General features: G+C 43.2%; 1 protein-coding gene across 1 annotated transcript; it reads right to left on the reverse strand.

Annotated features, from left to right (window-relative positions):
• Window positions 1–9,155: 9,155 nt before the first annotated feature.
• MYL10 (myosin light chain 10) lies at window positions 9,156–20,136 on the reverse strand. Its single transcript, XM_021551011.2, has 5 exons — window positions 20,061–20,136; window positions 18,616–18,720; window positions 15,136–15,214; window positions 10,156–10,204; window positions 9,156–9,401 (listed from the first exon to the last, which is right to left on the reverse strand). The coding sequence occupies exons 1-5, from the start codon at window positions 20,122–20,124 to the stop codon at window positions 9,303–9,305; spliced, it is 396 nt and encodes a 131-aa protein (XP_021406686.2). The 5' UTR covers window positions 20,125–20,136; the 3' UTR covers window positions 9,156–9,302.
• Window positions 20,137–22,885: the final 2,749 nt, after the last annotated feature.

Genomic DNA, 22,885 nt, shown 5'->3' on the forward strand with positions numbered 1-22,885 from the left:
AATAAAACATGCACTTGCCTGTCCTCTGCTCTAATAACCACATGCAAACTTCAGCCAAGCCTGACAGAGTGGGAGAGGTTTCAAAGATATGAAGTTGCTGTGGGTTTCACAGCGCAGGCAGCTGGGTAAAGGACGAAGATGCACTCGAGGGCTCCACCAAACTCAAGTGTTTATGAGACACAAGAGAATCCAGCCCAGCCTTCATTGTGGTCTAATAGCACAGGGCCCTCCTGCTGTTTGCTATCAGCCAGGCACCCACATCTGAGGAGTCAGGGTTTTATTGGGAACATCTGCTCTTGTCTTGGTGAGAGCAGCTGAAGCTCTGCCTCGGCCACTTCTCCATCAGCTGTTCCCAAATCCGTTCCTGCCCCTTTCTGCCCACGGGGAACCAGCAGGGCTGGTGGGAGGTCACAGAGAAGGCTGAGGGGCACTTCCTCAGAGCCCCCCATGCTCCCACACAGTGCTGGGGCTTTATTTTTAACCCAGAGTTCTAGAAATATGCCTTGGTACTTGCATGGAGCACTGAGTGATACCATAGGAGTTTGAATGACTGGACACATTCCATGTTCCCGAGTTATTTGGTGAATTTAGCCACCAACATGGTCATGAGAGGAGGGGTGACCTCTTCAAGGAAGTCGTTCAGACCCAGCACATCATCTGAAGTGGCCTCTGGTCTGTCCCTCGCTACACTGAATGCAACAAAAGCACCAAAAATCTGTTCCTCACACCAGCCCTGCCACAAAATGCCACCAACACCCACAGCAGCTGAACTGGCCCAGGCCTCTTCTTTCCCTCCCAGTCCTAACATGGAAAACAAATGACAGCAGGGCTTTGGGAGCTCAGCTCCTTTTTGTTTTTGGTTTTGGTTTTTTTTTTTTTTTGTTTTTTTTTTGTTTTTTTTTTTTGTTTTTTGGTTTTTGGTTTTTTTTTTTTTTTGCATTGTTTTTACCTGGAGATTTAAACATAACTAAAGGGATCCATGTGGAATATAAATAAGGATTTTTTTTTTCCCTTCTTCATCCAGGTACACGGCCAGGCAGCCTGGGCATGCATAAGGACACACTGCCCAGGACCCCAGGGCTTCACCCATCGCAGCAAGCACAAAATGCAGGAGATCTCTAGCAGTAAAAGCAGGTGCTTGTTTTTCCAGGGACTTTAATGAGTGTTGTAGTGGCTGGAAAAGGTGATAAGCTTTCTGTGTTATATGAAAAGCCACGGGGTTACTTTATATAATCAGCCACAGCTGACTAAACAGGGCACTGAAAGTCATTCACAGCCAAGGGAAGACAAAACAACAAAACCCCCACAGCCTTCCCATCCCTCCTCTCCAAAGAACCCATTCCCCAGGCACAACCCCAGGGCTGTTCCAGGGCCTCCAACCCCCTAATTAAAATCCTCCTTGGAAAAACCAGCTTCCCTTGGCACGCCGAGGCCTCAGCTCCACCTGGGCTGTGCAGGGCACTGTGCAGGGCAAGGACAGCAGGGCCAGGGCAGGAGATGGAGCAGCCCTGGGATGAGCCCTCCTCATCCTCCCCAGCAGCTGCCCTGGGGCATTAACAAATTAACAACCCCCTGCTAATGAACCTGTGGGGCTGGGGGAACTCCAGGAGTGGGACAGCTCCTGGTGCCTCCCCGTGGTTGTTCTCCCAAGGGACAGAAACACTGGAGCTAAGACAGAGGTTTCAAACATGGAGCATTAAATACTTGCCAGTTGTCTTCAGCAGCAGCTCGAAGGCATTGGAGCTGTGGGAATCCAGGGAATCCCTCTGGCAGGTGTGGAACCCTGGCAGGGGTCAGGAACCCCCCTGGACAGAGCCCCCAGAGACACTGGCTGTGATCTCTGTCCATGGAAAAGAGTTTTCAATCTCACAGGATGAATTACCAGCTCTGAGTGTTTGATATGAGTAATAATTAAGTGTGGCATGGGTGCAAAAGTAAAATTTTAGGATTCTAGATTAGGAGTCCAAAGGGGACAAGATGGAGGAAATTGGGTGTGCCTTGTCCTTTTTCTCCTCCTTCATGCCCTCCATGTCTCACTGTGGTGTTGGCATTTTTCTGTTGGTTCAGGCTGGGGACACACTGTCCAGCGTAGGTGACAGATATTGGCACGTTCTTGTAAATCCAGCCCAGGGAGTTTCTGGTATTTAATGTTTGTCACATCCCACTGAGGGCAGAGCCCCACACGCTGCCCTGCAGGACAGAGCTGGGCAGGGCAGCAGAACATGTGAGAGATAAACAGAATAAACAACCTTGGAACCAGCACAGACCAATTATGGCTTCTACTTTGGCAGTGGGGCTGACAGACAGAGACTTTCTACAATCTCAAAATCATCAATACCTCAGATTCTGACATTACAGTGTTCGACAAATCAGGATTTTTTGAATTTGGCAAACATGAAAAGATTTCACATGGACTCATGAGGCTGCAGTTTAATGTAAAAATGCAGGTGAAAAAGCTCACATTCACCATGGGGAGAGGGGTCCTGGCCAGAGCCCTCAGCTGGTGGCTGCAGCTGGGTGTGGGAAGGTAAAACCTGGTGGCATTTGGTGCCACAGCAGAGAGGACACTGGGGTCACTGCCAGCAGCCAGGCTGTGACAGCCTCAGGGGCCTGCCCACACTGCCACATATGTGTTCCACCTTGGAACAAAACTGGATTTTCCCACCTTTTCCAGAGCAGTAACACACAGTATTTCAGCATTATCTGTTTGTACAAACCTGGGTGAACTGTAACACCAATTTAAAAAGAAATCACTGGTATTTCCATAAGGCTTTTTGCAATTCCAGACAAAATACGGATACTTGTACTGCTTCAGCACTTGGTTCACACCAGTATTATTTTTCCAAGCATTAAGTTCTGTCACAACCATTGCACTCTCAGCCTGGTTGAGATCCTTGCTGGAACTAGCTAATGCCTGTTCTAAAAAAAAAAAAAAAAAAAAAAAACCAGAAAAAAACCAAAAACCAACAACCCTTTCTGGCTGCTATTTAATCTGCATCCTTTTTACATTGATATCTTAAAGGCACTGGCTTACCAGGAAATTAATGGAGATTTATCTCTTTCTGGCCTGTTTGAGGAAGCCTCTCCCCATCCCACCCTACTCTCTGGTCATGAACTTTTCTTCTCATTACAGCTGTGGTTGTACCTGCAGCTTCCAAACCTTAAAGGGACAAGGTTGTTTGGATCTCCCCTCACTTTTACATAAGTCCTCTTACCCCAGGAAAGGACAGCTGCTGTCTTTTAATCATTATAAAAAAGATTTTGCCTTGCCCGGCATCAGAGATCTGTATTCCTGCTGAAGCAGCTGACCAAACACAAGCTTGCTCGTATATTTTGCAAAAAAATTATGTTTCTCAGGTCAACAGGCACATTAAACAATTATTTAAACTGAAAGGTACATTAACAAATGGCAACAGTTCACCAGATAAGGAGTCAAGGAGGCAGTACCATGCTTGACCCTAAATACCTGAGTTAGCATTCCTGGGCTCCTGCTTTACAACCAGTGGGGCTGGACAGGGGCTGAATCAAAGGAGAGAGGAGCTTAAGTGCCACAGAATCCCTGCTGAAGTCCTGCAGAAAGGAGCCTCCTTGAATATACACCACATCCAAGCAGCCAAAGTGAGGTCAATACACGTGAGGATCCCCCAAACTCCATAACTCTGATAAAACTTCCCAGATTTGCATGTCAGGAAACAGTTTCAAATACTGTCCCATGTGTGCTTCAAGGATTCGGATTCTGGATCCTTCCTATAGCCCCCAAACTCTTGCATTTGGAAAGGGCTCCACAGCAGGGCAGGGCCCTCAGCTGCTGCAGCTGGACAGACAGATGTGCACAGCACCAGCATCCCAGGAGTGTTCCCCCATCACAGGGAACTGGGTTCACAATCCATGGGATTTTTGAGATTTTCTGATACAAGCCATGGGCTCCCCTCCAGGAATCCAAGTGTATTTACTCTATCATATAACCCAGCTGGAATGAAGTTGGTTTTTGCCCATTCACAGTGGGAAATCCCTTCTCCTTGGGCACGAGCGTTGTCACAGGTTGGCTCAGAGAGATGTGGCTCATGGATATCCTGCTGGTGACCACCTGAATTCAAACAGACTGAGGAGGAAATGAGGTGAGCCCCAAAGGTGCAGAACTTTCTCTGTAGCTGCAGGCAGGTTAAAGACCAGTGCTCCTGAGTACAGTTAAAACATGTCCAACATGAATTATCATTGATAAAATCATTTCAAGATGACAAGGGAGAAGGAAAAGGAGGAGGATGAGACTGTCCCAGGGTCAGATACTGTTCAATATTAATATTTTGCAGGGTGAAACAGAGAAGATACAAATTTTTTGGATGATGGGCTATAAGCTAAGGCAGCTTATGTGGAGTTTGGAGGACTGGGATAAAATTCAGAACAGATTTAAACTGAAGGGGAGCTAGAAAGCCAATGAGAAGGAAATAAAGATCAGTGCAGGTTGTTCCATGTTAGAAGAAAGTAAAAGTCAAGGAGTAATTGGCCAGGCTGTAGCTGCTTAGGAGAAGATCTGGTGTCCAAAGTGCAGCACAGATGGATCAGGTGTCACCCCAGAGCAAGGGCAGTGTCCCCTGGGCTGTGCTAGCAGTGCTGACACGTGTAACATCAGCATCTCAGGGCTTTGCAGAGGGAAAGCACCACAGGGGATCGTCCCGACCAAACCTGCTCAGAGCAGCATCAGGATTCCCAGGGCCAAATCCAGCTGGCGTTGGGATACCTCCAGCAATATTTGGGAGCTCCACAACCTATCTGACCAAGCTTTTCTGATATCTGATCACGTTCACAGTCCAAAAGTTTAAAGGGGCTTTCCTGTGTTCCAGCATGTCCATTGCCTCTCATCCTGTGCATGGACCCTGCTGGGAAGAGCATGGATTTGCTGTACTCAGTGCCATCACCCAGGTCATTGATGAAAATATTAAATGCTTTTGGCATTGTTTTCAAATAGAAAAAGGAGGCTCCAGACAGCCTACAGCTCGTTAACATTCGTGAAAATTCAAGGTATGTCCTCAGATAACCCCTGCTGGCACATTACCAAGGTAACAGAGGCAGAGGGAATCAGATCTAAGGAACTTTCTGGGATAGACAGAAGAAGCTACAGGGGGATCAGAAACAAGCAGTTATTAAGGAAGAGAGATCTGGAATAAACTTCTACCCACATTGCCTAGAAACATGCATAACCTTCAGTGCTGCTGAATCACAGGGGGGCAGGGGGGGGGGGGATTGGTTTGTTTGGCTTTTTACAGACAACCAACCTCTGAAATAATTATTCCAATTTTGTTGGTGCTGGAATTTTGCGTCCAAGTTGGCATACGATGTTTAAAAACAAAATATGCACAAATTTAAGGTAATCCTAAAGAGAGCAAGAAAAATTAGGAGTGGAGAAAAGATTACTGGGAGGAAAAGTTGAAAAAGAATATTGAAAAAAGAAAACTGAACAGGCTTCCACTGTGCTAACGTCATTACAGAGAGGATGCAAAGGATGAAATTGGCTTAATTTGCAGACAGAAAGATTTAGGTTGGGGGGAAAATACATAAATCTAAGGCTAGTTTTGGACTTGAGGCTACCTACAGAGTTTAGACAGGTCAGACAAAAGTTTGTAACAACAATCCTGCCTCTAAGCAGAACAACAAACTGGGGGAACTCATGATGAGAACCTTTCTCTGCAGTCTATTTCAAAGGCTGCTCTCCCCTTTCACAAGGTTTCAGAAAGGTTTATGGGATTAAACTTTCAAGAGTTAATAAAATACATTATCAATTCTACCCTGCTTCTTTGTTTTTTCCCATCCAAATAGTTTGTGAAAGGGCTGACACTGAGGAGCAACTGTCCACGGTTTATGCAAGTTCACTTCCCAGCTGATTGTTTTAATGATGCCTGGTGAAAATCTGTTTTGTGGAATTAATCAGAGCTCTTTGTTCCCTTTAGTTATTTGAATCTGTCTCCAAACCCCATGAGCACAGCCCTGTGTCCCCCCTATGAAAGTGGAGATTGAAATGAAATTGGGGTTGATACAGGCTTGTTTTGGATCTTGAATATTTTTATGATGCTTATCTGAACATTTGTCTTTCCCCTTTATAGAAGGGGAAGCACGACAACCCCAAATTGTCTTGCATGATGGTCCAAGGGTCCAAGGTACAGCCAGATTTGTGGCATACTCCTATCCAAAGATCTCCTCAAGCAATCTGCAACAGGCTCCTCAGCTGTGCTGCCCTTGAAGTGCCATAATTCTGGGGTAACAGATAGAAAAAAGAAAGTAAGAAATGGGTTTTGAACCAAGATAAAAGTGCAGCAACAAGGAAGGAGCAGAACTGCAAGAAGCCTGAAGGCACACAGGGTCAGATGGAACCTGGGGCTTTGCACAGCCACAAACCACTTCTGAGGGTCTCCAGAGCTCTGGTGGTTGGGAGCACCCTGGTGCTGCTTCACTGTTTGGTGCTGCAGGGCATCACAGCTGCACCCTGGTTTGGTCCCACCAGGAACCAAAGGGAATTTGGGCTGAATTCCAAGCAGAGCCTCTGGTTTAGCTTCCTCCAAAAAAAGTAACCCAAGTTGCTCAAGATAAGTAAGAGCAAGCAAGTGATTTGCGTCAAAATTGCAATCCAAACTAAACCTCTCCTCATGATAAAGCCTGGCTCAACCTCATCCATGCTGGGGTGGTCCTGCTTTCCATCCTCCCCACAGCTCCTGCCCCATCTGCAGGTGTGAGGAGCCTGCAGCAGGACGAGGTAAAGTGACATCCGCAAGATCCAAACAAGGCAGAACGAAAGAGGGATGTCAGCTCCCAGAGCCCAGAAAGGAAATTTAGGGAGCAAAGAGGTTTCTTCTCAGTCAGCACCCGCTGTGTGTGTTTGAGCCCTAGTGCTGACTGGAGGCAGGGGTGCAGCAGGGGAAGGGGAGAAGGTGGAACTGCTCAGACCAGACTCCCATCAGCCTGAGAAGTCACAGGAGCTGCACTGGAAGAAGTCATGCAATAATTACAGATGAAAAAGGACTCATCAAAAACTGTGCTTTGATGGAAAAGTGTGACCTCATCTTTCAAGAGCATTATCCTCCAAGTTTTTGCCTACCAGCTTGCATGAGGAAAAATAAATCTCTCTAGATTGAAGGCCAAAGGTAAGCCTGGGTGCTGTTTCATCTCGTCTTCAGCTTCATTCTGAAATCTTTACACAGTGTGAAACCCATAAGCACTCTGACGTCTGATGCCTGAGTGACTTCAGCTCAGTACTCATTTGGTGGGGAATGTGATTTTGTGAGGCTTATACAAGGCAGCATTACACTTTGTACATGTGTTTGTGCCACACAAGAGCATTTTACCGACCCACCTCTCAAAAAATTTCCAAATTAGTTCTGCAAATGAAACATCCATCCCCATGAGCAGCTCAGTTCTTTGCTGAGAGGAGCTGTCACTTCCAGGGTCTGCAGTAGAGCCTAAAGAAGAAGCTCATACATAAATCTCCTTTTTGATTGTGCCAACAGAAAATCCTCAATGTCCATGACCTCCCACTGCCAATCTACACCCCCATCCCGTGGACAGTGGTCATAGACCTGTGAGGAAAAACATTCTGGGGACAAAAAACCCATTTGTGGGAAATAGTGGTAAAAGCTGGGCTTGTCCAGGAAAGCTCAGGAGGTAGGACAGGTTGTGTGGACTCTTGCATTGCAAGAAGATTTCTGAGTCACCAAAGCCCAGTGAGGCTGCTCATTGTGTTGGGAGGGACAGCTCTGGATGTTGCTTCAAGCCTTACAGCACCAGGTGGCAAGAGGTCCTAAAGCCTTGTCCACATCTTCAGCAAGATTCCTGCAGGAAAGGAGTGAATTTTTTGCCCCAGCTGTGTCCACTGATATATTTCAAAGAGATAATACCTACTGGATACAATTGGGAATCAACTTGTTATACTGGAAAAGCAGTGCTGGTGCTCACAGCTTCTGCATGCTGGGGCAAGAGAAAGTTTATTTTATGAATTTTCTGTGGGCTAAGAGCCTTCTCCCTCCAGTTGTTCTCTATTACTGAAGTGCACAGAGTGCAGGATTTTGCTGAAACAACAGAAAATGCAGGTGGGGTGAATGTCACACCCCTGAGTCATGCAGATGTTAGAGCATTCTCATAGAATTTCTGCCCCTCTTGATGAGGGCAGAATTCAGCACATTGCCCTCAACTTCTCTTCCTCCAAAGCCTAAAAAGATGGAAATAGAAAATGAGTGGCTTATTTCTTCCTCTCAGTGTTTGTGGGACTGTGGCTCCAGCAGCACTGATGCACAAGGAAAGCATTTTCATGAGCTGTTAAAACAGCAGAAGCTTGTTTTCCCTTGGCTGCAGCATCCTTCTGCCTCCCACGCAGGAAGTGTTCATGCAATATTCCACATAGGCAGAATATGTCCCATTCCTAGAAGTCTAAATACAAGAAACTGTAGCCCATTTAAAAACCAGGATGCTTTGGATTAGAAAAGTGAGAGGTAATCTGCTTTCATGGGCTGCAGTTCCCAAATTGTCCTCTTTGTCCCTAGACTTGATGATCTTTGGCCAAACACGTCCTTGGTGTGTGTGTCTCACCTGTAACCCAAGGATGATGGCCACAGGTGACAGACCAGGTGTTACTCTTGTGTCATGGACAACCTCCTCCACATGATAAAGATGTCTCTGAAGGAGGAAATTCATTATTCCTGCATTCTCAGTGCACCTAGGTGAATTTTACTATGAGAAAAACAGGCAATATTCCACTATTTCTGCTCTTTTGTACCAGAGCAAATGAGTCAAGTGGTTTCAGGACCTGGCCACATCACTGAGATGGGGAGGGCATATTGCATATTCACAAGAACGTAAGATTGTTTTATTTACATTTCCATTGCTAGGGGCTGTGGAATGGAACATAATTCTATTTGCCAGACACTTTCCTGGTGCAATAAGCTAGAGGAATTCTCAATTAATACATGGAGCTTATGTATAAAAGACAAGAGGTAAAGTAAGGCTGCAGTGCCCAATGGACCATCTGGTGAACATTAGGTTTGTCAATAAATCACAACAGCACCAGTTCATCACAAAAATTCCATTTTAAACCACTGACAGGGGAAAAAATAGGGAAAAAACCCTCACAAAATTGGTATTTTGATATTTTGTAAAAATAGGAGCATTAAATAACTTTAATCTATTTTCAATTATTTTATTGGTTCTCTTCCAATGACCACATGGCTTCACATCCTGGATGCTTAGCCCTTTGCCTTGTACACAAGAGTATCATGAAATAACTGGGTGCATCAGCACAGGAGAAGCTCCTCTCTTTGCTCTCAGTCTTTCTCCTCACCATGGGTGATAACATAGCAGAGGTTCTTATAGTCAAGGTTCCCAGAGACATCAGGAGGGAAAGCAGCAAACATCTGGTTGATCTGCCAAGCAAACACAGAGAAGTGTCACAGACTGTGGGACAGCAACACAAACAGCTTTTCATTTTACACCCAGCTCAGCTCCCTGCTGCCCTGGGCCTTTAACCACCATGGAAAAGTTTTCCTTGGGCTTGGTAAAATTGAAACCAGAGTTGGAACATGGCTGGTTAATGAAGTCCTGCTAGAATCCCACAAGTTCCCTGTTGAAAAGAACTCTCCTTGAAACCCAGGTAAGCCCTGGTTGATAAATGTACAGTCCAGTCTCTGTTCTGACTGGAACAAACTGTCCAGACTGTCCAGTCTGTTCTATCCACAGTCCAACTCCACTCCATCTCCTCTTCTGAAAATAAAGTCCCCCTAAATTCCTCCCAACCAGCAGAATCCATGCTCAGTCTCACAGAAAGCACCAAGTTGGTACTTCATTTCAGATTTCAAACCAACTCACAGAAATGGAAACCAGAACACAGTCCCCACCCAAATCCACTTGGACTCCAGTAAATCCATTGCCCAGCTGCCCATGGGGAAGAACAGCACGAGATAGGCCACGCTTGCACTTGGATGGGAGTCCAAAGAATCTATCTGACTTTGATTTAGCCATGGAGCTCTTCAGAAGAGATGCTTTGAATTGTTTCTAATTGCCAGAGCTGGCATCAGCCTCCTCTCAGCCTGGACTGCAGCTAAATTCATGCATTTAAAGAGGGGCAAGGATTTACTGCTGAACAGGAGCTGGATTCCTGTTTTGAATAAAGTTCCTTACCTCTTCTTGACTGAACCGGTCTGCCTGTGTCATGAGCATTTCTTTGATGCTGTTCAAATAAAACGAAATAACCTGATTAAAGGGTGATAATGGCACATGACAATTCAGATGGCAAGATCCCTCCTGAAGTTGCATGAAAGAAAATCTGTGTGACCGCATAAATTAGAGCTGTTAATCCTTACATCATATTGTAAGAGATTTTCTGTGGGCACCCATCAGTGTCAATGCCTCGCTCTGCCAACTTATTTCCCTTTTGTGACAATTTATAGAGGTTTAAAATTGTTTAAGGTTATTACTGTAATTGAAATACAGCAATTTTGTATGCTTATCTAAACCTAAAATGGTAGGTTTCCTCACTTGCTGCTTAAAGTTTGGATCACTTAACAAAACCAAACGAGAGGAATATTTTCTGTAAAATCTGAGGATGAAAGGAACAGAGCATGAAATGAGAAAGAGGACTTGAAAGAGAACTCCAGCTGCTATTGGGAGGCATCCCCCAGAATCCTGGATGTGCATGCAGCCATTCCCAGAGGAGCTGTGGGGCTGTGGAGCCCGGGTGTGTTCCACGGTGCCCTCTCTGATCTGGAGTCACAGCGCTGGAACACGGAGCTTATCCCACACACAGCCTGCAGCCCGTGCAATTACATCAAAGAGATTATTCTGGGGACAGGCTCTCAGCTGATTTACCCTCTGTTTTAAACCCATTGTGGGAAGGCAGTCGAGCATGTAATTTTTTTTTTTTTTTTACCTAAGTTTAGAGGTGAATATAAAAGCCAAGAAGAATTTTAGAATTCTTTTTTCTAGTCTAACCCCTGTACATAAAATGCCTTTATACCTCCCCCAGTTACTCATGTACTGAGGACAACACATGCACCATGTGCTGGGACATCCAGCAGTATAAACTCACTTATATTCACATAAACATCCCTTCAATAACACCAATAATTTCCTCTTCCTGTAGAAGAATTCCTATATTAATCTCACAGTTTTCATTCACGCTGAAGAGGCAGAGTTGTCTCCTTTTGTCACTACCAAATGTATTTATACATTATCAGACACAGTTCTGGAGCAGTAAAACAAACTGTAAAGCTGTGATAACAGGTGAGCAGTGTGTTGTTCAAAAACAAAAGCTGAGGCAAATATAGAAATTTGGTTTGGTTTGTAGATTTGAAAAAAGGCTGCTTTTTTGAAGCATTTGTTGTGGAGGGCGGTGACAGTGGCAGCTCTTCTGGAATAAGCCCTTTCTGCTTTTTAAAGGGAATATTTAAAACTATTTAGAATAGAAATCAGGCCCGAACAGGAACACTTCCAGGGGAGCAAAATTCACCTACTGCGGGTGCAGATGTTCAGGCAAAGCAGGAAAGCCTCCCTTTCTGCTCCCATACACTGCACATGAGAAAAGTCCCCCAAACAGAAGCGCAGTTTGGGTGGCAAAGTTACAATTGCACTCACAGCTCTGAAAAAATGATTTTTTTTTTTTTAGGAAAATGCTACACATCCCATTTTATGGCAGGGGCACATACACTTTTGCAGCTCTTGTTGGTATAAAGTGCACATTTAGAAACCCAGAAAGGGAAAATTGAAAACAGAGGTTTCTGGGCAATGAATAAGGATCTTACCCACAAGGACAAGTGTGAAAATATCTGTGCAAGCTTTGGGAACAGACAGAGCTTCACCTATTGGGTATATTTTTCCTGTGTCACTTCACCATTCTCTGCAGTTAGCAAAGTTTCTTCATCTCTTTGTCTCAAGTTTCTGTTTCTGTTCTGTTCCTCTGGCCATTTGGTATGTGACTGCATTTTTGAAGGCAAATTCTCAAATGATCAGTGAGTGCAAGAGAAGAGAGATCATTCTCCTCAGCATAAATTGATTATTGGATATATATGCCCTGGACAAACAGCATTAGCAAATGCAAATAGGAAGTGTGATCCAGGAAGGAGCTTGGTGAATAGAAGGAAGCACTTACAGCAGTTCTGTCAGAAGTCACAAATAAACTTCATTGCAAACAAGCCTGAATTAAAAAGAGATCTGGGCACTGTGTGTCTTCTATTCACATGCTTAAAGTATTTAGGGGAAAAGAAAAGATCAAATATCTAATTATAATCTTCTGATGCACAGCCCAGTAGGCTCTGGCACACTCACAAGGAAGAAGGACTGACTAAAGGATCTATGCACTTTTTCCATTATTTATTTTATAGGGAAACAAACACTCACCATTTCCAAAGCCAGAAATTATGCACTTATTTTCTTTTAGTTTTCTTTAGAAATCGTATTTTCTTTTCAAAAAATACCCCCAAAAACAAACAGAACCCCCTCCCCACAAAAAAAAAAAAAAAATCCATTTGCCTTGACTTAGGAGTCTAAATGTTATCCCTTGTCCTGGCTCACATCAATTCCTTCTACAGTTACAAATACCTTGTGGCATTCTGATATTTTAAAAGCCTTTTTAAAAATTATCTGTGAAATCTCTGGGACATTTTTGTTTTTTCCTCTGGGTTTGCCCTTTCTACAGTGCTGTCTTGGAGGAAAGCAGGTGAGTGGGAAGGAGCAGAGCTCTACAGCTGTGGGGGGAATCATCTCTAGCTCAGCCAAACACCTCCAAAGTCCAGCATGCCTGGGACCTCTTCCATCCCCCTGGGTCCATTTCCATTTGCCCAAATCTGAAAAGTCTCATTGGCCTCAGCATGAGGCACAGTTGGTGTTGGCCTGACTCGCTCTGCCCCATGAGTGGCATTTGGGACTGAATCATCCAACCTTTCCAAACCCTGCCCCAGTTTACACCAGCTGAGAATGGGACTGGGAGCTTTTTCTCTTTTTGACATCATGCTGTGGGAAGGGTTTTATGTGTGGTATAATGATGCAGACAAACAAAGTCTGTCATTGAATTTGGAAGTAAGTTATAAACTCCTGGAGCTTCTGGAAAGGTTAGAAGGCTCCATCCCAGCTACCATCACACGGACTAAGTGAGTCATTTCCAGACTAGAGGTGAAAACACGCAGAGGGAAGAGACATAAAAATCCCCAGAAGGATGTTAACTCCGTGAACATAAAAATGAAGTTCTGATTAAAAGGTCAGCATGGCTGTTTTTGGAGAGAAACATTCCAGGATTTTTTAATACGGAGAAATATTATTTATTAGCATTAACTGTCGCATTGAAATGGCTGCATGAGCCAACAGAAAAATTATTTCAAAACTTCAAATGTCTACATTTTGGAAGCATATGAATAGAAGTTAAACCTCAAAGACATCCACAGAATTGATTTAATGGTTTGTTCTGTAATGATCAACATTACCCTCGGGTCTAATAAGTAAACATTATGCTCTGTTGTGGTGATGAACTAAAACAATTGTCTAATGTTAGCAGTGCAGTGGGGGTGGGGACAAGGTTGACCTTTTCCATCAAGGAAAAATAAAATATTTCTCTCTCATCTTCATTTTGGAGTGTGATACTGCATTCCTAATTTGCCCCAAACTCCAACTGGCTTCCAGCATCCAAAGAATGTAGATCTGAGCACAGGGTGGCAAGCTGCAGATTTTGTATGCAGGATATTGTTACAGATAGTGGTGGGAAATATAACATTTCATGGGTTCTGGAGTATCAGAAGCTCGTATTTCATGGCTGTGATTTCACTGCTGTGTGATCTGCCCTATTTGGCAGCAGGCTACATTTATTCTGTTGTTTGGGTCACTTCTGATATGATCCCCTGACTGTTCTTCCCAAGCTGCTTGGGTGATGTTGAACTCAAAACCATCAGGACAACTCTTAACCCTCTGTTCCTTCTGATTGACTGCTATATCCACTTGTGTTTTAATTAATTTGGAAGTTCTTACTCAAAGGACTGTCTCTCTTGTTTTGCATATTGCAAAAGTTCTCAGACCCACTGAGGGGGTACTGCCATAGAAAATTACCATGGTAAAGAAATATTGTACATGAATCTTACATTTTCAACTCACTTTCACAGATTATTGCAGATAATGTAATGGAAATCTCCATGGGGTTCTGGTCAGAGGCTATCACAACATAAGCAGCAATAATTGATGTAAATACAATTTTGTAACTCATGGTTCCCTGATAAATTTCCTATACATATCATGCTTTATAAAATCTACCTGAAATGGCTGCTGCAGTAAAAGTACAGACCCCAAATTCACCATGAAATGTCAGCATATGAACAAATTTAAACATATGAATAAATCTAGGTACATAAAACACTTCTGTGGAGCAATAGATCCAATCTCCTCATCCCCTGCCCTGATTTGATATCATTTATCTCACTCACCTGAAAGTCCTGCTTGCACCATTCTGGCAGTGCAAGGAGGGTTTGCACTTGTGCAAAAACCTCTTAAAGTCCTTTTACATTGCTTTATTGGTGCAACAGGATGTGAATACAAATTAGGTTCTGCCTCCTTATTTAAAAATAGCCATATTGACAATAATTGCCAGATTATTAATAGTATTATTTGGTTTGGCTCTCAACATATCTAGTGGAATTTTACAGCAAATTATTTCTAGAAGCAGAAGGCTCAAATGATAAACACATAAAAAGGAAAATGTCCTGCACTAAAACCATGTCTCAGAGTTAATTAAATTGATCACTTTTTTAAAGAGGGGAGTAGCTTTCCCATTTTAGTCAAGCACTGAGAGTTAGGCACCAGACATTCATTTTAATTTTACATATGGAGTTAATTTACAAAGAGTCATGTGTCGATTTATATCCAGACCTTCAAAAAGAGGCTATCTAATGGCCTACATGTGATTATATTTCCGTTGGCTCTTGCAATGTCTGAAGACAATAACATCTCTTTTTAGTATACAAATACATTCATACAACAGTCCAGACTTTTAACTCTGATTTACAAAGCTAAATGTTTCTCTGCCTCCTAAAATGCTGTGAAAAATACAGCTTTTAAGCAGTTCTTATAAACTCTGCAATTATTATTATTGTAGTTATTCTTCTAAAGGATTTGAAATAAACTTACTAGTCTGCCTTTATGCGGCCTTTTCCTTCTGGGTCGAAAATCTTAAAAGCATTCAGAATGGTTTCTTCTGGGTCCGTGCCTAAAATTAATGAAATATAATTTAGAAGCCTGGATGTATTTCTCTGGCTGCAGAATACTTGCTAAGTAATTACATTCGCTTGAAAACAGTGCAAAATGGAGAATTCTGCAGTTGTGGGTTTGAAGACAAAGGTTCTCTAAGTCGGCAGCATTTGTCATGTCAGATAAACAATAGAGGTGAATAGTTCAATGCTCAGAAGCTTAAAAATAATAACTCATATCTATTCTATGTCTGCAGGAGAGAAAACTTCCAGGAACTGGTCTCCAATATCAGTACCCAGAGGATTAGTGGCTTTCAGAAATGAAAATATAACAAACTGTTTCCCTCACTGGCTTCCTTTAATCTTGCACTGTACGTTCCTTGTAAAAACACTTTTTGATGTTGCTTGTTCTTGGCCATATAGAGGAGAGGTTATTTCCCTCACTAAGGGAAATAGAGCTCATCATAAAATCCAAATGCCAGTGGAATGGAATGGAAACAGGATGATCAATGTGAGATGGTGATCTGCACTTAAATCCCATTGTGCCCTTCCCCTTAAGTGTCTCTTCATTCAGTGTTACTTACAGAAACAAGATGGTTTAAAGAATTAGACTGTGGCTGCAAGATTTTGCTTCTGTTCTTAGGTGGGCCACAGATTTTTGGTATTACTTTAATATCCCTGTCCCTCCAGAAGTAAAATGATTCTAATGGTCTTCCTTTTCTTCCTTCCATTATCTATCCCATCTCTAGACTGGAAAACATTTGTGTCAGGGACTCGTTTCCACAGTGCCTTAACCTTGGCTGGGGCTTCTGACTATTCTGTAACACTGCAGATTCTGAGTAGACTCATTTTCAACCCACACCAAAGGATACACTGTGTACTCTGTTTCTGACTATTCCCCAGTATTTCAAAATGTTACCGTAGTATACACAATACAAATCTTTGTAACTGTAGGAAACCAAATTTACTAGCAGATGAACTGATTCCATGGGCAAACTGAAGCTATTTGGTATGCTGAAAGAGTGATTAAAAAAGGATACAACACAAAGGGGTTGCAGATTCAAAGTTTGTTTCCAAGTTTGGCAGAGGTAGAACCAGAACAGAACCCAGCCAAGGTTCCCTGCTCTACAGACTCTCCTGATGCCTTCACAGTTTGCTTTGTTTGCAAGATTTCACAAGGATTAGCAGGATCCTACAGGATATAATAGTGAACACACCTCGGGCTATAAGGCCTCCTCCTTGCCACACAATGGCCATGTATATTATTTTTGCCAAGCTGTAGGCGATGTATTCAAACTGCCATGAATCTGTGATCAATACAAAGAGCATTGGTGTTTAATGAGAGTTTTGATTGTCCCATGAAGAGAAACATCCCCCAGCTCCGAGGAGAGGGCTGCATTTTAAGTAGTCACCGCTGTGGGGGGGATTTTTTTTTCCTTACAGTGTTTTACATTTTCTACTCTGTCATATCCTTGGACTTTGGCTTTGAAGAGAAGCAATGCAGCAGGCATTCTTTATTGATTAGCTGGTAAATAAAGTGGTTTCTTTGATGTGCGGCATCTCTGTTTTCTGTACAAATTGTATTATTCTGACTCCCTGTAGAAGCAGCTCCATGTGGTTGGCATTAACATAAACCGAGTTTTGTTAGCTGTTCATCTGGCATCGTAATCTCAGCATACAAAGCTAAAGCTCATCCTGAAAATCCCAGCTTCCCCTTTATGACAGAAATCAATTACAGCACAACAAATTTTACTTAGAAAGCACCTTTCACCAAATTCTCTGAGTGGTACTTAGCTAATAAAGAGTGTTGCAAAATTGCCATATCCACTTCCTCTAGCCCTTTCTCCCTTTCTAATTGCACTACAAAGGCTCTTCATCCCAATTAGTTTTGATTGGGAATGTGCAGTCTTTTGGCTCTGCTTCCTTTGCATGACAAACCCAACCAGAAGGGCATGACAAGCACAGCTGTGATTTTCCCTTCACCAAATGGAAATTAAAAAAAAAACTCCTCCTTTGCTAGTAGCCAACAGGAAACCTGCAGACAAGAGGGTTCTGCTTTGCCATTCACCTTCCTGTGCTGGCTCTGCTTTTAGGCCACAGGACTGGCAGGGCCAGAGGCTTTGCCAGCTCCTGAAACTCTGCGGGGCAAGGGGGAAGAGGGGAGAGGAGGAAAAGCTCATTTCCATGCTCACAAATAGAATGGGCAGCAGAGCAGCCCACAGCAAACATTCACCTGTCCAGGAGGTAGAATATGGAGGAGGGCACTCCCTACTCTGCCAGAAGTCACCTGGGATGTCCTGGTGGAGGTGCCACACACAGGTTGATGTCTGGGCAGTAAAATCCCCTCCTCAGTCAGCTTTCTCCATCGCCCCTCGTGGTTCCCAGACTTCCTGCCCTCTTTAGCAAGAGTGTTTTCTTCCAGAACCAACTACATGAATTCTTTCTTTCAGACCTCTCTGTTTTCTATTCCAAGCATAGAAAACCCTTCACTGGAATTGTGTTCAGCAATACAAAGCCAGAGTCCATCAACAAAACAATAAATGTCTTTAAGAAGATAGGATCAGATTTTTCCATTTTTCTATTCATTAGTTATTTTTACAAACTTCTGGAATGTGCTTGGCTAAGGCCAGCCCTGCTTTGAAGGCTTTCACCTTGCTCTTATGCCTGCAGGAAGATGACTGGAGTTCTGTCTTGGCCTCACACCCCCTCTCTTGGAGTTTCCAGCCATTAACTGGAGAAGAAGCATGACTAAATTACCAGCTCACACAGCAAATTTACTACTCACATTTCCTGAGCTTCCCACAGTGTTCCCTATATATTCTGTGGCAATGGGTAAAATCCCTCTCCCTTTTCATTTTAAATCCATTGAAATTTAATTATTTCAATTTATCTACTCCATTAAGGGTTATTCAGTGAAATCTTCACCTAATGGCAAAATCACTGCTGACCTCAAGTGACACTGAGGCTGGGCCACTGAGTTACAATGACTGCAGAAAATGAGGGAAGCCCGTGTTTGCTTAATGTGACAAAGATTTGCAAAAAGGATGGGTTTTTTAGAAATACTTAAAACCAGCTAACACTGGGTGTGCTATGACTAGAGCATGAGCATGAGTTCATCCCAGGAGCCTTCTGATGGTGAATAACTCCCCTGCACCGTGCTCCAGGCTGTTGAGGTTTCATCACTTTCTGGACCCCAACTCAGCCCTTTCATGTTAGCTTGTGTAAGCTAAATCACACCTTTGAATTGTCCTTGCACCATCCCTTAGCCTTTCATTCCTCCCCTCTGTCTGCAAAACTGGAGATCCCTCCTTGCCTCTAAGCATCGTTCTGTGGAGACATTATTATAATTTGCAAGGTGCTGAGATATTTCAGTGCTGAGGATCTTTGACAGATACCTCTCCAATCCCCCAGAGGTACTTACCTTTCAGCTTTTCCCCAAACATAGTAAGGAAGACAGTGAAGTTAATAGGGCCTGGCGCCTCCTTCACCATGTCTTCAAGCTCTTCATTCTTGACATTCAGACGACCTGCAGCAGAGATCATTTTTCATAATAAATCACAAATTGTGTTTCAAAAAACGATTCCCATTCATCTCCTCCCACTGGGGACCTCAGGGCTCTGTGCAACTTTGCTAATAACATGGTAGAGCACAACTCCCAAATACCCCAGTGGAAAAGAAATTGGCAGAGCTGGCTCTGAGATCAAAGGGTGACTGAAGGAGCAAGAAGGATAAATAACACAGACATGGCCAGCAGTGGACGAGAGAAGGGGAACTTCCATATAAACTGCTTTTTGAGTTGGGGCTTTTTTTTTTACCTCAGGTGAAATATGGGCCCCACTGATATTAATATAGCAGAGATCAAAGTGACTGAAGTGAATCCAAGGTCTCAGACTTTGCCCTCCTGTATATTGAGACACCTCTCTGAGTAGAGGGCAGATGGATGAGCTGAGTAGTGGTATCCCTTCCCCATCCTCGTGCAGCCCTATTGATGAGAATTTAGACCCTGGCAACCCTCCTCAAATTGAGTGGTAATTTGCTGTGAATGTACTTTATAGGCATTGAAAGGCTTCACTGAACAGGAAAGATAGCAGAACTTGGCCTTAAGAAATAAATATTTCAGGGTAACAGTAGCTACAGGCCAAAGTTTGCAAACCTCATTGTCACAATAAAGAGTTCAGGAGCTTCTGCTCCTTGCACTGACTCTGCTGGCGTCTGATTCCACCCCGGGGAGCACTAAAGATTCTTATCAAGCTCTTTTTAATAAGCTCCAGATGGCAAAAGCCCAAATGCCTACATCACTGTTCAAGCCTCAAATGCTGCAACAAGGATACAACTCCAGGTTTGGGATCATGAGCCCTTGAATTTTTTTCTTTCCTAGGGAAGATTTGCTCTTATCTGCTTGATATTACCAAGATTGTGATAGCCATGGAATGGACAATATCTAATCTCATGACATGCACATTCCACCCCTCACAAACTCTCAACAGCACAGAACTTCACATGAAGCCCTCCTAGGTTTGTGTGGGCAGAGGGGCAGCTAGTCCATGACTGCAGTGCTAATCAGTGGATATTCCATGGCTCCCAGATGAAAAAGCCTGGGTTCAGAGGCAAATCAGAAATGCCTGGCATGGACCTCTGCTTGGGTGGGCTTCTCCTGAAACAGTGCAGGGGGGGGATCAGAGCTTCATTCCGCTCCCTGCTCGGGACACGTTCCAGCTGGAGCTCTGTGCTGAGATCCCAACTCCCACAGGGAGGAAGGTCACACAGAACAGGTTTCCTTTTGCCCCCTGTGTATCTCATTTCTTCCCCCACAGTCATTCTAATACCAACCTTTCTTCTGTGCTGGAAATGGAATTATTATCTTACCTAGTGCAGCAAATGTGTCTCTCAAATCTGCTTTGTCAATAAAGCCGTCCCTGTTCTGATCCATGATGGTAAAAGCCTGTGGGAAGGAAAAGGAACAGGAATTGCCATTTCCATTGCAAAGGACAGTGCTCCAGTCACACACATCAGTCCATGGGAGGATGATATTCATACTGTAAAGAGGAATATTTAACTTCCTTTGATTCATCTACATCATTGAAATTTCCTCACTTTCAACACATTACTGTATCTTGGCAAGGGGCTTAATTAAACCCACCCAAACTTCTTCTTACTAAATTAATGCTCAGTGCAGCATGCATTGGGCTGAAGCCAATGCTGGCAGCTCCAGCCATTCAGCCCTTAACCCATGAAAGTATGAACAGGAAGGGTTTAGTCAGGGCAGATTTAGCCAGAGCTTGCTCTGTGTTTATACCTTCCCCATACCCCATCCTTTGAATGAGGCTGAAATGTTTCTGTAAAACATTTCATTTCTGTGGATTTCTCTCTGCTATCAACCTGAAGTTGATTCCTCCTGGGCCTTAGAATGATCCATCACACAGAGATAGCAGAACTTTCAAAAGTACAGAGAAATGTAGGTTCCATAAGATTGCTTATTCAAAGTTTTCTCCCCTTTCCAATACACTGCATCTTTGAGACTGTGCTGTGTTCTCTGACTGACACTGATGTACTGGCCTTAAATACCCTTATCAGGCAAAATTTAACTTTTGATAGAAAAAAAGAGTTGTTTTTTTTTTTTTATTTTCAGCCAACACAGACTTGATGTGCTCTAACCATTGTTTACCAAGGCAGCTAACTGCTCATCTATCTGTTTACCCATTTGTGTGTCCATCTCTTGGCTGCCACCACACTTACAATATTTCATTGATTTGGAAAGATTTTAATGACCTGAAATTCCTCTGGTCATGCCATGGGGAATATTAGTTGATCCTGGCATGACTCTGAAGCTGGTTATCTGTCTGACAGGCACATCAGTATGGGACAGGATCTTTGCAATGGCCAGGAATTATTCTTTCTTCAGTCAGTGTTCCCCTGAGATTTCAGTAACTTTCAGAGTTTTAAAGTCTGCTGCACCTACAGGTGCATTTCTTACCATGAACAAATTATCTCCACATATCTTCAGGTAGTTTCTCCTCCAGTTTCTTGCAAAGCATCACTGCTCACAGCCCAGTTTGCCCATGAGGTGCCTTTAAGTATTATGTTCATAATCTTACATTTACCTTCCAAACCATCCCCTTACAAAAAATTAAGCCCACCTCTTTAGAGGTGTTTTGCCCTTGCTTTAAATTGTGATTCCCCATAATTTAGAAGCAGAAGAGAAAGAAGATGTGAAGAGCAAAGCCAGACCCAGGCAGCTCACAGGACACAGGAAGAGCATCAGGCACTGTAATGGATGTATTTTGAATAACACAAGAGCAATGCTGAAACATATGCTGATGAGCTGGTTGAAATCTCTAGACAAAAATATACTAATCCAAACCAGGTTTTCAGAAATACATGTCCCAAAGACGCAGTTCTTAGACACAGCATGATTTTGGGTTTCACTCGACCACTCCACTGCCTCATACTTTTGCCATTATTCTGCCACCATCCACCTAGAAGTGCTCCTGGTATTATCATATTTAGAGAAGATAAAATAATGGCATTCTGTCCAGTTCTTTGTGTTGATCCATCTTCAAGCAGTAATTCTTGGAGAAAATAAAATGTAAGTTCCTAGGATATGGAGAAGAAGTGGGAGAAGAGAGTCACACATGTTCCCATTGAGTGTGGGGAAGTGATTAATTCCAATTAATTTAGCTGGGTCACATTCCCAGGCCTTGCCTTGCAGTTTGGTCTTGTGCATCACTGAGCTTTCCTGGTGGGAATCCTCAAGAAAAGTAAACTTGAAAGCCTTGTGAAAGCACAAAATGAAACAGCAGACATTTATCACATGGAAATTGCTTTGGACACATGAGTTAGAAATTATGGGGGAAAATCAGTAATTTAAAATGGCAAACCAGTGCAGAATGTGATGGTCTCAAGGACATTCTAGATTGTCCCCACAGAAAAAGAGCACAAACTCATCAAACAGATTATCTGTCTTTTTTATGCTCCAGCTTTTAGGGTCCCATCAGTTCTACCTCTTCACAGGTAACTGGTCAAAGAGGCTACAGTGCACAGAGCACCAAATCCCTTGGGAGCTGAAAGTTGCTTGGTTCATCTCCACATGTTGTCTTGTTTTATTTGCATTTGTGGAGAAAGCTGGCTGAGGGCTTCTTGGAATTTTCATTTCTCCTTTGTGGGCAGCATTAGAAGGGCACAAATGAATATTTTCTGCTGCTGCTGTGGAACAGAGCAGCAATGAAAGCCCTGGTTCAGCCTGGCATCTCTATTCAGGACAATATTTGAGCACATAAGACTATTCTTTTTTAAAATACCACTTAACTTTAAACATGTGCTCAAGTGTTTTCCTGAATCAGGGCTGAAGTGGATGAGATTATGCTTTTCCTTTATTTTGGGGTAGGGGCATGGATGCTTTTCAAATAAGTCTAGAGTGAAACAGGGGAGTGAGTGAGGGAAGTAAAGAAAGAAAGAAAGAATGAAAGAAAGAACAAATAAACACAAAAGGAAAATGATCTACCAGCCAAAACCACAGGGATGATTCAGAAAACAACTGTGTGTTCTATTAAAGCAGATGGAGAATAGAATAAGGATTACAAACAAAACCTATGTTATTCATTAGCAATAACAGGAGACTATAGAGAACAGCAGAGTAGTGACCAACCTCTTTGAACTCCTGGATCTGGGTTTGTTCAAACATAGAGAAAACA

Source organism: Lonchura striata, chromosome 20 (genome assembly GCF_046129695.1).
Source record: "Lonchura striata isolate bLonStr1 chromosome 20, bLonStr1.mat, whole genome shotgun sequence".
Lineage (NCBI taxonomy): Eukaryota > Metazoa > Chordata > Aves > Passeriformes > Estrildidae > Lonchura > Lonchura striata.

What these genes read in the sequence shown, in the direction of transcription:
- MYL10 (XM_021551011.2), bottom strand. Translation starts at nt 20,124, where the DNA reads ATGGATCAGAACAGGGACGGCTTTATTGACAAAGCAGATTTGAGAGAC. An exon ending in GTTTGGGGAAAAGCTGAAAG is followed by an intron (nt 15,215 to 18,615) that starts GTAAGTACCTCT and finishes CATTAATTTTAG; the next exon opens with GCACGGACCCAGAAGAAACC. An exon ending in ACCGGTTCAGTCAAGAAGAG is followed by an intron (nt 9,402 to 10,155) that starts GTAAGGAACTTT and finishes TTTGCTTGGCAG; the next exon opens with ATCAACCAGATGTTTGCTGC.